The sequence below is a fragment of the Bubalus bubalis genome, chromosome 6, assembly GCF_019923935.1.
Source record: "Bubalus bubalis isolate 160015118507 breed Murrah chromosome 6, NDDB_SH_1, whole genome shotgun sequence".
Lineage (NCBI taxonomy): Eukaryota > Metazoa > Chordata > Mammalia > Artiodactyla > Bovidae > Bubalus > Bubalus bubalis.
The window spans coordinates 101,559,736-101,575,482 of NC_059162.1; the positions used below are offsets into that span (position 1 = coordinate 101,559,736).

At 42.0% G+C, this 15,747-nt stretch overlaps 1 protein-coding gene across 1 annotated transcript; it reads left to right on the top strand.

The window, feature by feature from the left end:
* The first annotated feature begins 4,003 nt into the window (after positions 1 to 4,003).
* Positions 4,004 to 15,285, top strand: LOC123334134 (Kruppel-like factor 18). Its single transcript, XM_044945105.2, has 6 exons — positions 4,004 to 4,127; positions 9,541 to 9,858; positions 10,877 to 11,089; positions 13,012 to 13,224; positions 13,368 to 14,004; positions 14,602 to 15,285. The coding sequence occupies exons 1-6, from the start codon at positions 4,110 to 4,112 to the stop codon at positions 14,775 to 14,777; spliced, it is 1,575 nt and encodes a 524-aa protein (XP_044801040.1). The 5' UTR covers positions 4,004 to 4,109; the 3' UTR covers positions 14,778 to 15,285.
* Positions 15,286 to 15,747: the final 462 nt, after the last annotated feature.

Sequence of the window (15,747 nt, forward strand, 5' to 3'; positions counted from 1 at the left end):
GACCTGGGCTTTTGTTTGCTGGAAGATTTCTGAATACATTTTCAATTTCCGTGCTTGTGATGGGTCTGTTAAGATTTTATATTTCTTCCTGGTTCAGTTTTGGAAAGATGTACTTTTCTAAGAATTTTTCCATTTCTTCCACGTTGTCCATTTTATTGGCATATAATTGCTGATAGTAGTCTCTTATGATCCTTTGTATTTCTGTGTTGTCTGTTGTGATCTCTCCATTTTCATTTCTAATTTTATTGATTTGATTTTTCTCCCTTTGTTACTTGATGAGTCTGGCTAATGGTTTGTCAATTTTATTTATCCTCTCAAAGAACCAGCTTTTGGCTTTGTTGATTTTTTGCTATGGTCTCTTTTGTTTCTTTTGCATTTATTTCTGCCCTAATTTTAAGATTTCTTTCCTTCTACTAACCCTGGAGTTCTTCATTTCTTCCTTTTCTAGTTGCTTTAAGTGTAGAGTTAGGTTATTTATTTGACTTTTTTCTTGTTTCTTGAGGTATGCCTGATTGCTATGAACCTTCCCCTTAGGACTGCTTTTACAGTGTCCCACAGGTTTTGGGTTGTTGTGTTTTCATTTTCATTCATTTCTATGCATATTTTTTATTTCTTTTTTGATTTCTTCTGTGATTTGTTGGTTATTCAGCAGCGTGTTGTTCAGCCTCCATATGTTGGAATTTTTAATAGTTTTCCTCCTGTAATTGAGATCTAATCTTACTGCACTGTGGTCAGAAAAGATGCTTGGAATGATTTCAGTTTTTTTGAATTTACCAAGGCTAGATTTATGGCCCAGGATGTGATCTATCCTGGAGAAGTTTCCATGTGTGCTTGAGAAAAAGGTGAAATTCATTGTTTTGGGGCGAAATGTCCTATAGATATCAATTAGGTCTAACTGGTCTATTGTATCATTTAAAGTTTGTGTTTCCTTGTTAATTTTCTGTTTAGTTGATCTATCCATAAGTGTGAGTGGGGTATTAAAGTCTCCCACTATTATTGTGTTATTGTTAATTTCCCCTTTCATACTTGTTAGTATTTGTCTTACATATTGTGGTGCTCCTATGTTGGGTGCACCTCATCTGGACATTTTTGAAGGGCACTGGCCAGGTATTTTATAGAATGTTCCTCAGTTAAAGTTTTTCAGAAGTTTTCTATAACTAGGTTGGATTTGTGCCCTTCTTAACCACAGAGGTGAAGTGTCCTGTTAGGGTATATGACATGAACATGCCATTACTCCTGGGTAGAGACAACCTGATGGCAGCCCTGACATCTTTCTCTTTGTCTTAACAGTCTTTTTCACACTGTGGGAATAACAAATCAAAGCAGTTTTTACCATACTGCTGAGCCACTCTGGAAGAATTAGGAGCCTCGTAGTTTTTTTCTAAAATTTCTTTTGGGGTGCATTGCCTCAGGATGCCCAAGCAGATGGGCAGCAAACCTTTGGTGATATTCAGTGTCTCTCTGGGCAGTCTCACAAGAAAAAATAAAAATAAGTTCAAAATAGTTGCCACAGAAATAATTTGGATGCAAAAGAGAGCAGGATCCAGCAGAAAGCTAAGATTAAGTCAAAAGTGCCAGAAAAACTGGTTAGTTCACAATCATAAGAGCAAAGGTGACTGAGAATGAGAAATGGCTATATCCTTGCCTATGTTACTAATCAGGTAGAATATTGTATTATATCTCACCCAAGATAGATGAGTCATGGTGGAGAGTTCTGACAAAACGTGGTCCACTGGAGAAGGGAATGACAAACCACTTCAACATTCTTGCCTTGAGAACCCCATGAACAATATGAAAAGGCAGAAAGATATAACACTGAAAGATGAACTCCCTAGGCCAGTAGGTGTCCAATATGCTACAGGATAAGAGCAGAGAAATAGCTCCAGAAGGAATGAAGAGGCTGAACCAAAGTGGAAACAATGCCCAGTTTTGGATGTGTCTGGTGGTGAAAGCAAAGTACAATGCTGTAAAGAACAATATTGCATAGGAACCTGGAATGTTAGGTCCATGAATCAAGGTAAATTGGAAGTGGTCAAACAGGAGACAGCAAGAGTGACCATCGACATTTTAGGAATCAGTGAATTAAAATGGACTGGAATGGGTGAATTTAATTCAGATAACCATTACATCTACTACTGTGGGCAAGAATCCCCTAGAAGAAATGGAGTAGCCAGCATAGTAAACAAGAGTCTGACATACAGTACTTGGATGCAATCTCAAAAAGGACAGAATGATCTCTGTTCGTTTCCAAGGCAAACCATTCAATATCACTGTAATCCAAGTCTATGCCCCAACCACTAATGCTGAAGAAGCTAAAGTTGAACAGTTCTGTGAAGACCTACAAGATCTTCTAGAACTAATACCAAAAAAAGATGTCCTTTTAATCATAGGGGACCAGAATATAAAAGAAGGAAGTCAAGAGATAATTGGAGTAACCAGCAAATTTGGCCTTGGAGTACAAAATGAAGCAAGGCAAAGGCTAACAAGAGAATGCATTCTACCAAGAGAATGCATTGGTCATAGCAAACACCCTCTTCCAACAACACATGAGATGACTCTACACATGGACATCACCAAATGGTTAATAATGAAATCAGATTGATTATATTCTTTGCAGCTGACGATGAAGAAGCTCCATACAGTCAGCAAAAACATGCTGGAGCTGACTATGGTTCAGATTGAAAGTGAAAAGTGAAAGTGAAGTTACTCAGTCGTGATCGAATCTTTGCGACCCCATGGACACGAGGCTCCTCCATCCGTGGGATTTTCTAGGCAAGAGTACTGGAGTGGGTTGCCATTTCCTTCTCCAGGGATTCTTCCCAACCCAGGGATCAAACCCAGGTCTCCCGCATTATAGACAGACACTTTACCATCTGAGCCACCAGGGAAGTCCACGGTTCCTATTGCCCTCCGCTCACTCAGAGGCTACAGCTCTCCTGGGATCACCACTGTATAACCCTAAGGGATTTGATTTAGGTCATACCTGAATGACCTAGTGAACCTACTTTCTTTATTGCAAGATTCAGACTTAAATTGAAGAAAGTAGGGTCACTAGGTCATTCAGGTATGACCTAAATCAAATCCCTTAGGATTATACAGTGGTGATCCCAGGAGAGCTGTAGCCTCTGAGTGAGCGGAGGGAAAGAGGACTGGAGATGCCCAGGAGGACAGGTCTTCCAGCAGCCTGAGCAGAAGCAAGGATCTAGAATTCGGCCCAAGAACCCAGGAAGGCTCCTTCTGCCTTTCTAGCCTCACCTCAACCCACATCAGGGCTCAGGTGAAGGGACGTGTGCTGCTTGCTTTTTAAATTGTACAGACCGGAGGCTGGTGAGGCGCCCCTTGAGTGCCTCTATGAATGGTTAAAGCCTGGGTGCTTGTTATAGGTAGTGGGGACCAGACGCGGACCTGGAGCGGAGTTGCAAGAGGGTCGGAAGTCACGCAGTGATCCAGACGTGGATCACTGCCGTGGGATGAAACAAGTTAAAGTGACACTTGGGGATGGGGGAGGGGAGATGGAAATGATTTCTAGGTGATCTCATCAAATCCAGGATTTCACCCTGGAGGTACTTCTGATTCTGTTTACAGCCAAGAGATGAAAACTCAGAACTCAGTGGCTGATTGGATCCTGGGTTGACACCTCTGATGTGTTTCAGGACCTGGATTACAAAAACTAAACCTTTTGAGTTCAAATCTAGAACATGTGACTGACTCTCGGTGTGACCTCGGGCAACGTGTTTAACCTCTCTGAGCCTCACTTTCTGCATCGTATGCTGACAGTTATAAATTCCACCTTATAGGACTATGGTAAGGATTAAATAAGCGAATTGTGTAACTCATTTACCCCACACTGTTTGAACACCTGGCAAAAGACTAAAAATGTCCCGAAGTGCCTTGTGGGTAGCCTAATCAGGTAGGTACCCTGAGAGGTCGAGAATTCCCAGGTGATTGGTTTCTGAGGGCTGGGATCCACCCAGCGGGGCGTGGCCAACCAAAGAATGTTGGTCTGGGACCCCAGTACATCCCTCCCAGGCTCTATAAAAGGCCAGGTGCTCCAGCCAGCAGCCCAGCCCTGGCAACTCTCGACCCACCACACTGAGGTCCCTGAGCACATGATGGATGCGTCAATGGTAAGTTTGAACCTGCTAAACAGAGGGGCCAAAGTCTGTGCACTGGGGTGGAAGGTCAGCAACTCCTAGGTGGACAGTCATGAACCCTAGCAGGGGACTAGGACTTGGGGAAGAGGAACCCAAATATTCGAAATGGTTCATTTCTTTGGGGCCTTGTTGACTGGGCAACCCTGCATGCACGCACTGCCCAGGAGGTGCCCTGGTCCAGACAGTCCCATTCCTGCAAGTGGACAGTGTTGAGACTTGTCCAGTTGACTCTGGTTCTCAAACGCCCCTTGAAGGCAAGGCTGCCACCTGGATGATCCCCAGAGTCCCCAGATCACTGCATGGTACAGAGTGGCTGCAACCTCTGTGGGAAGGGTAGAAGGATGTGCAAAATGCATAGCCATGTGTGGAGGGGCCTGGGTGAGTTCTGGTAGAAACTGGACAATCTAGAGAGGGAGTTATAATCTACGAGGGGGTATTGATCTCTCCTTTCCTTGAAAAAAGATTATTTTTTAGCCCAGATTTATTGAGGTATAACTACCACCCTTATGGCAGAAAGTGAAAAAGAACTAAAGAGCCTCTTGATGAAAGTGAAAGAGGAGAGTGAAAAAGTTGGCTTAAAGTTCAACATTCAGAAAACTAAGATCATGACATCCGGTCCCATCACTTTATAGCAAATAGATGGGGAAACAGTGGAAAGAGTGGCTGACTTTATTTTTGGGGGACTCCAAAATCACTGCAGATGGTGACAGCAGCCATGAAATTAAAAGACGCTTACTCTTTGGAAGGAAAGTTATGATCAACCTAGATAGCATATTCAAAATCAGAGACATTACTTTGCCAACAAAGGTCCATATAGTCAGGGCTATGGTTTTTCCAGTAGTCATGTATGAATGTGAGAGTTGGACTATAAAGAAAGCTGAGCACTGAAGAATTGATGCTTTTGAAGTGTGGTGTTGGAGAAGACTCTTGAGAGTCCCTTGGACTGCAAGGAAATCCAACCAGTCCATCCTAAAGGAGATCAGTCCTGGGTGTTCATTGGAAGGACTGATGTTGAAGCTAAAACTCCAATACTTTGGCCACCTAATGTGAAGAGCTGACTCATTTGAAAAGACCATGATGCTGGGAAAGATTGAGGGCAGGAGGAGAAGGGGACAACAGAGGATGATATGGTTGGATGGCATCACTGACTCAATGGACATGAGTTTGGGTAAACTCTGGGAGTTGGTGATGGACAGGGAGGCTTGGCTTGCTGCAGTTCATGGGGTTGCAAAGAGTTGGACATGACTGAGCCACTGGATTGAACTGAACTGAACTGACAAACTCCCATAGTTTTAAAGTGTACAATGTGCTGATTTGATGTATGTATATGTTGTGAAATGATGACCACACTCAAAGTGGTTAACGCAATCATCACCTGATGTGGTTACCTTTCTGATTTGGGTGATAATGCTCCAGATTCACTGTCTTAGCAAATCTCTAGTATCCAAACAGCGTGATTAACTATCATCACTGGGCTGTACCTTAGATCCTCAGAACTTAACTTGTCTTATGATTTGTGTGCTCTTTGACCAGCATCTCCCATTTCCCCGACCCTCAGCCTCTAGCAACCACCACTCTTCTCTCCAATCCTATGCGTGTAAAGTTGTTGCAGTTGCATCTGACTTTTTGGGATCCTAGGGAGCCTGCCAGACTCCTCTGTCCATGGGATTCTCCAGGCAAGAATACTGGAGTGGGTTGCTATGCTCGCCTCCAGGGAATCTTCTCTACCCAGGGATTGAACCTGCATCTCTTATGTCTCCTATATTGGCAGGCTGGTTCTTTACCACAAGCGCCACTTGGGACACCCTTTTCTTATTTTACCTATAAGTAATACCATGAAGTTCATGTTTTTCTCTGACATTTCATAGAATTATGCCTTCTAGGTTCATCCATGTTGTCACAAATGTCAGGATTTCCTTCTTTTTGATGGCCGAATAATGTTCTGTAGTATATATACAGGCTTTCTCTGCTCTCAGAAAGTGGCACATTCCTATGAAAACATGTGTAAGCTGAAATGGCATACTGCAATGAGGCATTTAGTTTAGGACACTTCTTGCACAAGGATTAGCAAAACAAATGGAAATAAAGCACAGATGGTCACAGACAGAGTTCAACCCTGTGCTGCTAAGGAGATGCTGAGTGTACTTCTCCAGGGAGGGGCTGCCACTCTACTCAAGTTCACTGCAAAACAAATGATGAGCACTATTTTCATTTTCACCCTTTTTTGTAAAAGCAAAAATTATTTGGTTTTTCTTTCTTTTTTTTTAGAGTATTGAAAACAGGTACTAATGTAGGTTTTCCACAAAAGCAAAATGGCATAAAATAAACTTTCCAAAAACTCTGTATACCTAAAGAACACATTTTCTTTATCATTCATCCTGTGGACAGACACTTGTTTCCATATCTTGGCTACGATGACTAGGGCTGCAATGAACCTCTGAGCGTAGATCTCTTTCCAGATATAAATTTCATTTCCTTTCAACATCCAGCAGTGGAATACTGGATCATATAGTAGTTCAGGACTTCCCTGGTGGTGCAGATGGTAAAGCGTCTGCCTACAATGCAGGAGACCCTGGTTCAACCCCTGAGTCGGGAGGATCTCCTGGAGAAAGAAATGAAAACCCACTCCAGTATTCTTGCCTGGAAAATCCCATGGATGGAGAAGCCTGGTAGACTACAGTCCATGGGGTTGCAAAGAGTCAGACATGACTGAGAGACTTCACTTTCATAGTAATTCTAGTATTAAATTTTTCAGAAAATTCCATACTGTTTTCCACAACAGCTGCAAAAATTTGCATTCCCATCAGCAGTGTACAAGGACCCCTTTTTCTCCACATCCAGCCCCAAATTTATATCTTCTCTTTTTGTTAATATAGCTATTCTAACAGGTATGAGGTGCTATCTCACTGTGGTTTCTGTTTGCATTACTCTGGTGATTAGTGATGATCAGCATCTTTTTATGTACCTATTGACTGTCTGTATCTCTTGGCAAAAATGTCTATGAAGGTCCTTTGTCCATTTATAAAAACAAGTCAGATTGTTGTTTTGCTGTGGAGTGGTATGGTTTCCATATGTATTTAGCTATGAACCCCTTCTCAGGTAAATGGTTTGCAAAGGTTTTCTCCCAGCCACAGGCTGTTTTTTCACTTTGTTCATTGTTTCCTTTACTGTGCAGAAGCTTTCAGTTTGATAGAGTCCTGATTGTTTATTTTGGCTTTTGTTTCCCATGCTTCTGGTGTCAGATCCAAAGTAATCAATGCCAAGACCAATGTAAGGAGATTTTTTCCCCTATGTCTATTTCTAGAAACTTAATGGTTTCAAATTTTATATTTAATTCTTTGGTCTATTTCAAGTTAAATTTTTGTAAGTTCTATAAGATAGGTATCCAGTTTCATTCTTAAGCCTGTGTGAATCTAGTTTTGCCAAGACCCTTTATTTCAGTGACTATCTTTTTTGCATTGTGTCTTCTTGGTACCTGGTCAAAGATGAGTCTACCGACTGGCATAGGTTTATTTCTGACTCTCTATTCTGTTTCATTCATCTATGTGTCTGTTCTTCAGCCAGCACCATATTGTTTAAATTACTATAGCTATATAAGCTTAAATCAGGAAGTGCTATGCCTCCAGCTTTTTAATTTTCTTTCTCAAATTGCTTTTCTAATTCGTAACTTTGAGGGGTTGAGTTGAACTTCAGAATTGTTCTTTTTCTATTTTGTGAAAAAGGCCATTGGAATTTTGATAGGAATCCTTTGATTGTAGATCAACTTGGGTAATGTGGACATTTTAACAATATTAAAATTTTTTAGTCTAAAAAGAGCAGATATCTTTCTACTTCTTTGTGTCTTCTTCAATTTCATCACCATCTTATAATTTTCACTGTACAGATTTTTCACCTCTAAGGCTAAGTTCATCCCTAAGTATCTTATTGTTTTGATGCCATTATAAGGGTTTGTTTTTTTTTTTAATTCTCTTTCTGAGAGTTCTTTGTGTATAGAAACACTACCAATTCTTGTATGTTGACTTTGCATCCTGCGAGTTTTAATAAGGGCATTTATCATTATACACTTCTCTTCTAGAACTGCTATTGCTGCTCTCCTAGGTTTTGGTATGTTATATATATTTCCATTTTCATTTGTCTCAAAATGTATTCTTTTCTTTTGATCTTTTCTTTGATACATTGGCTGCTCAGGAGTGTTGTTTAATTTCCACACATTTGTGAATTTTCCAATCTTTCTGTTTAATTTCTACTTTTTCACCATTTTGGTAAGAAAAGATACTGGGTATGATCTTAGTCTTAATAAATTTTTAAGTCTGTTTTTGTTCTGTGAAATTTGATCATGATCTATCTTGGAGATTGTTCTACGTGTAGCTGAGAAGAATGTGTATCAGGTGCTGCTGGATTGAATGTAGTGAGTATGACTGTTAGGTCCATAGGTGCTAACAGGCAGTTCAAGTCCAACATTTCTATATTGATCTTCTGTCTGGATGATCTATCTGTTGTTGAAAGTGGAGAATGAAGTCCCTGACCACTGTTGTGTCATTGTCTATTTCTGGCTTCAGAACTGTAGTATTGTTTAACACACTTATGTGTTCTTAATGTTGAGTCCATTAATTTATAGTTGCTATATCTCTTGATTAATTGTTTCCCTTCATTACGTACTGACCTTCTTTGTCTCATGCAACAGCTTTGATAAGCGAAATTTTCTGAGGCAGTATAGCTACCCTGGTTTTTGGTTTCCATTGCCATGGAATATATTTTGTCTTCATTTCATTTTCAGCCTATATGGGTCCTGAAACTTTAAACATCAAAATTATGTTACAATTTATTAAACTCTGTAAGGCAATATCTCTGCAGGGGATTGTAGGGTATTCATGCATTTATCGAGTTTCCCACCTCCACTGATGATAAAGGTAGCATAGGAAGAGTTTTCATTTCAGAAATATTACTCTGACTGTCTTTGGAGGCTACACAAGATGAAGTCAACCTCTGATTCACAGAGGACAATTAAGAGGCAATTGCAGGCTTTTACTTTGGCCACCTAATGCAAAGAGCTGACTCATTTGAAAAGACCCTGATGCTGGGAAAGATTGAGGGCAGGAGGAGAAGGGGCTGACAGAGGATGAGATGGTTGGATGGCGTCACCAACTCCATGGACATGAGTTTTGGTAGGCTCTAGGAGTTGGTGATGGACGGAGGCCTGGCAAGCTGCAGTTCATGGGGACGCAAAGGGTCAGACACGACTGAGCAACTGAACTGAACTGAACTGAGGCAAGCAATGATGGTGGGCTAGACTAGAATAATGGTCATCAGAGATGGAGACACATAGTGTGTGGAACTGGGATTTCAGCTAGGTAGAGAACATGAACTTCCAACTTTTTTTTTGCAGGATTTCACAACTGAAGACCAAGTTTATTGGTCAGGCAATAGTGAAGAGGCTTACCTTGAAGCAATAGAAGAGCTTGAGGAATTTTTACAGAAACTCGATGAGACATATGGGACAAGAAGTCCAGCTGCACCTGAGGCAAAACCCTATGTACCTCCGACTGCCCATGAAGAGGACAGCCAAAATGAATCCGTGCAGAACGAGATGATGGATCTTTTGACCCACAATGATGATTTACGCATGTTTGAACATCCCTGGGACACTTTTTCTGCAGAACTAACATCAACCCATGTTAAAGCCCTTGATTTGCCCCCTGGAAACGTAAGTGAGGCCTTTCTTTTTTTTAACCCCAAAGTGAAATCTTTTGATAAGAGTAAACCCAAGTAACATCCTAGATGGCAGATGTCATTGACACCTCAAACACATTATGAGACTTTAGAGACTGGATGGGGCCCTAGAACTGGGAGGTGAAATCAGAAGTTCTTCATTGGATCCCTTTTCTCTGAAGACCACCCAACTAGCTCTGTCAGACCCTTCTAAGGCAGAAGTAGAGCTCTGTAGTCTTGAGGAGCTTTCAGTCCAGTGGTGCAGGAAGGGGAGTAGACAGGCAAAACACTATTTCAAGAAAGGAAATGAGAGAAGAGGAAGTTATCCCTGGCATTGGCAGGTGGAGTCTTAACCAGTGGCCCACCAGACAAGTCCTGAATTCTTCTTTAACAGGGTCTAAGCATGGCTCCTGTTTCTGGGATCATTGTGTGAATCAAATGAGATAATGTGTTTGGACTTCCATTGATTTAACCAAATCTCCAGTAGAATGTCTGGGAGATGGGGTATCTTTGGAAAAGTCTCTCTGGGGATTGGAGGGGAGGAAATACAGAGGGGATTAAGTGTTACAAACTCTTATGTGTTTAATAAGCTACAAGGATATATTGTACAAAACAGCCAATATTTTATAATTACTAAAACTGGGTATAACTCTTAACTTCTGTGAATCACTATATTGTACCCTGTAACATATAATATCACCCACCAGTATACATCAATTTAAAAAATAATTTGTGGGGCAAAGTCTCTGCAGGGGATGGTGGAGCACCTACACAATCATCCAGAGGCCGACCTCCACTGATAGATAAGTGTAGCATAGGAACAGTTCTCATTTTAGAAATATTAGTGTGTGTGGAGGGCATATGAGCTAGAGTCAACTCCAAATTCATAGAGGCCAATAAAGATGCAATTATGTTGGTGGGCTTGACTAGGATTGTATCAGCAGGGATGGAGAAGAAGGAAGTGTGGAACTGGGATTAGATCTGGGTACGACCTATGAACTTCTTTTTCACAGGATCCTACAATTGAAGATGTAGTTCAGGTATCAGGCAACAGCAAAGAGGTGTTGAGGTACTCCTATCTTCAGACGGTTGAGGAAATTAAGGCATTTCTACAGGAAGCCAATGAGATGCATAAGGCAAGGACCCCAGCTGCCCCGGAGCCAGAGCTTTGTGAGCCTCCAAATGCCCGTGAGGCGGATGATCAAAAGGAGTCCATGCGGAGACAGGTAATGAACCCTTTGATTTATGCATGCTTGAACATCCCTGGGACAGTTCTCAACCAGAACTAACAACAACCCATGTTAAAACTCTTGATTTGCCCCTGGAAACCTAAGTGAGACCTTTTTTTGACCCCACTGGGAACTGCTTTGATGAGAGTAAATCCAAGTAACATGCCAGATGACAGATGTCATTGACATACCAAATACATCCTGAGACTTTAGAGGCTGGATGCGGACCGAGAGCTGGGAGGGGAAATCAGAAGTCCTTCATTTGGTCCCTTTACTCTGATGTACGTCCAGCTGGATCTGTCAGACCCTTATAAGGAAAAAGTAGAGTCCTCTAGCCTTGAGGAACTTTAAGTTCAGTGATGGGGGAAGAGGAGCAGACAGGCATGACACTATTTCAAGAGTAAAAATGGGAGGAAAGGAAATGCCAGAGTAAGACATTATTAGAAGTTGACTTTCAATGAGGCCTTCATCTCAGAGAATCTGTAGGTTTTGATGGTCCTTCTGGTGGAGTGTCTCCACAATGACATTGGCCTCATGAAAGTATCCATTTCCACACCTCCAAGTGACATGGCCTCTGCTACACTGTGGCTTTGAAAATTCCACTTCTTTCAGAGTGTGATTGTAGATAACAAATGTAAGGCCATCTATTTCTTCTATGGATTTTGTGTAGAAGAAGACTTCAGAGTGTCCTCAGTCTACCATATTCAATGGCTGTAGAGTCATAAGTTTTGAATATAACCTGGAAAGAATTGTGATATCTATCTCTCTGTTCTGAGAGTCAGGACAAGGCAGGGTGTCCAGGCTTTGGTGGCAGGATGGGAATGGAGGTCATATTTGATAAGACAGGTTATCGTCACCGAGACAGTTTGCAGAGAGAGGTAGGCTGAACTCGAGACAGGGCAGGGAAGTGGCAAAACTGAGCAGACTTCTCTGCCTAGAGTATGACAAGCGCTACAAAGAGGCACACAGGGTGGAACCTGGGAGACTACTGACATCACGGCTCTTGGCAGTCAACAGCAAACTCTACCGGATGTATAGGAATCTAGAAGCATAAGGATGGCTACTGAGAAGAGAAGCATAGAGTCTGGGCATGTGCACATTAAGCCTCTGCCTGTAGAGTAGCTTATTCCTGGATTGGTTTCCAGAAGCTGATGCTTTCCAGGATAGTTCTCAGGAAGCTGCCATGCCAGAGGGAATCCCAGGAAGATTCAGGGGGCATTTTCCACAGTGGTTCAGGTCATTGAGCACCCAGAGCAAGATAGGTCCAATTCAAGTTAAGTCATTTCACCTCTTCAAATTTCTGTGAGTTCTTCTTTAATAGGGTTTTATCATGGCTCCTCTTTCTGGGGTAATAATGGCAATAAAGTGAGATAATGTGGTTGGAAGTTCATTAATTTAACCAAATGTCCAGTAGGGTATCTGGGAGATGGGGCAGCTTTGGAAAAGTCTCTGCATAGAAACAGGCACAATATAGAGTTTAAGAGATAGAAACTATTATGTATACAGTAAGCTACAAGGATGTATTGTACAAAACAAGGAATATAGTTGATATTTTATATAAACTAAAATTTGAGCTTACCTTTAACTATTGTGAATCACTATACTGTACACCTGTGACATATAATATGGTACATCAAGGGTACATCAATTTTTAAGAAGGCTGTACAGCAAGATCTCTGCAGGGAATAGTGGGTTGTTTGCATTCATCTAGATTCCCACCTCCACCAATAGATAGGAGATGCAAAGGAAATGTTTTCATTTTAGAAATATTACTCTATGTGTGTGGGGGGTGGGGGGCACACAGGGTGGAGTCAACTCCAGATTCACAGAGGCCAAATAAAAGGCAATTGTAGGCTTTTAGCTAAACAGTGATGGTGGGTGTATGGAATCAGAATTTGAACTGGATAACTTTTTTGCAGAAACCCGCAACTGAAGATCTCGTTCAGTTATCAGGCACCAGCAAAGAGGCTTCCATGGCTTCTTTCTTTGTGACACTTGAGGACATTGAGGAGTTTCTTCACGAGATCAATGAGATAAATGAGGCAAAAACCCCACCTGCACCAGAGTCAGAGCTCTGTGCAGCTCTGACTGTCCATGATGAGGTCAGCCAAATGGAGTCCATGAAGAACCAGGTAATGAATCCTTTGAGGCCCACAATGAAGATTTATGCATGTTCTCATATCTGGACAGTTCTTGTCCAGAACTAATCACAACCCTTGTTAAAACCTTGATTTGCCCCTTGAAAACCTAAAGTGACTTTCTTTTTGGCACCAAGGTGACCTCCTTTGATGAGAGAAACCCAACAGGAGCATCCCATTTGATGGATGTCACTGACACCCCAAAGACATTTATCACTGATTGTCAAGTAACAGTTGTTAATGCAAACAAGAGGACAATCTCCAATGAGGGTAGCGAGGTGAAGACCCTCAATGATGACCAGAGCCTCTGTGGAGGCCAGATGACCATCAGTGGGGATCAGATGAAGAGCCCCACTGTATGCCAAAATCTCAATGGAACCCAGATGACCTTCGCTGCAGACAAGACCATCTATGGGAATCAGATGAAGACCATGGATGAAGACCAGATCCTCAGTGTAGGACAGATGAACTTCAGTGGAGACCAGACTCTCTATGGGGGTCAGATGAAGACAGTCAATGATGACACTCTCCATGGAGTCCATATAACGCCACAATCCTCGTCATCATTGCTATATCCTAGAATTCTGTATGTTGCCAGTTCTCATTTGATCCAAGGACAACCTGTAGAAACGCAGAAGTGGAATCCCAAGATTCAGAGGTGTCCGTTGCAGAAGAGGCCTGACATTTTGAGGCCCTACATCTGCACCTATAAGAACTGTGGGAAAGCGTATGCCAAATCTTCCCACCTGCGGATCCATGAGCGTGTGCACACAGGTGAGTACAGACTGAAGGGTGGGGGTGTCAGGGAAATAACTAAAGGCCTCTGCCTTTACAAAACGTTGGGATTGTTTAAGATCATTGCCACCTCCCTCTAAGTCTGGGACCCAGAAGACTCTAGAAAAGGTTGGCCGATCTGAAAGGGTATAAAAAGCAGTCCTAAGAACAGACTCTAGTTCTGCTCCAGAGGCAACCTGGCTGCAGCGTTTTGTGGTGTTGACTGCCCGGGATGATGGAAGAAGTGGAGGGCTTTGTTTGAGCTCTTAGGATGGTCCTGACCCTACCTCTTCTGGGACTGTCTCTTTATGGACTCCCATAGTCCCAACAGATGACCCCCACTCAACCTTCTCTACCCACCACTACCTTCCTGCTTTCCCTCCTACTTTTCTTTTTCTCTTCCTCTTCCGCCTTCAGCCCTCTAGCCTATCTTGCCCTCCTCCTCTTCCTTTCCTGTACACACCATCCAGTCCCGTCTTCTGTCTCTCTCTGTCCCACCCCAACATGCCCAACGTTTTTCTTCTCCATTCTTTTCCAACTTCCCTGTCCCGTGCTACATTGAATCATGACGAGTCTCCCTTTCTTTCTTGGTTCCAGGAGAGAAGCCCTATAAATGTAATGTGAATGGATGCACGTGGGCATTCTCCCGTTCGGATGAGCTCAACAGACACAAGAAAAGGCACACGAGGGAGCGGCCTTACCTGTGTACTATATGTGACAAAGCCTTTGCCCGATCTGATCACTTAAAGCAGCATCAGAAAGTCCACAGATGAATTTCTCCCATGATGACAAACCCAGCAGCCTTTGAGGAAATGAACTGAAAGAGTCTCCCTGCTAAGACTTTGCTTGGCACCTAGCACTGTGCCAGCACATAGTAGATGCTTAATATTAGTTGTAAATTTGTAAAGTTTTCATTTATTTTTTTCTGAAACATAAAGAATATGTGTATGCATTTCAGTAGAATCAGAAGCACTCTGCATTGAATTTCCTGTACATAGTGAATGTTTTCATCAGTGTACTATGAATCCTTGTAGATCACTATCTGTGTATTTACTTCTATTTGTACATGTAAAAAATGTTTATATGTAGAGAATTGTATTCATAGTTCAAATGTGTAAAGAATGTAGCATTTTATCCCTGAGCTCATATTTTTTTTGAAAGTCCATTTCTATGGAGTTAAGAGGAGGGGGACACTTGGTCACTTCAGTGTCAAGCAGTCTCAGATTAAATGAAGATCATTTGGATGAATTTAATCTATTAAAAAATGGAACCTCCTCAACAGTTGTCTCAACTGTTTTTCTCTTAGGCAAAGTGTTTTCTTTTTCCCCTCTGCCTTCCCCAAATGCTGTCAGGACACAGCGGTGGTGGTGTTGGTGTCAAGCGCTGGCTGCCAGGGAAAGGATGTTTCCTTTCTTAATGAGGTCCAGTGGTTAAGCATTTGCCTTTCAGTGCTGGGACACCAGTTCAATCCATGGTCTGGGAAGATCCCACATTCCACGAAGCAACTAAATTCACATGCCACAACTAGAGAGCCTATACGAAACAGCCAAGGATCCCACGTGACAAAATGAAGATTCCATGTGCTACTACTGAGATCCCGTGCAGCCAAAGAAATATGTTTTAAAAAAACAAAGTAGGTAAACAGCAAGGACTTACTGTATAGCACAGGGAAGTATATTCAATACCTTGTAATAACCTACAATGGAAAATAATCTGAAAAGGAATACGTACAGATAGATATAC

What these genes read in the sequence shown, in the direction of transcription:
- LOC123334134 (XM_044945105.2), top strand. An exon ending in TGGAGTCCATGAAGAACCAG is followed by an intron (nt 13,225 to 13,367) that starts GTAATGAATCCT and finishes TTTGGCACCAAG; the next exon opens with GTGACCTCCTTTGATGAGAG. An exon ending in CCATGAGCGTGTGCACACAG is followed by an intron (nt 14,005 to 14,601) that starts GTGAGTACAGAC and finishes TCTTGGTTCCAG; the next exon opens with GAGAGAAGCCCTATAAATGT.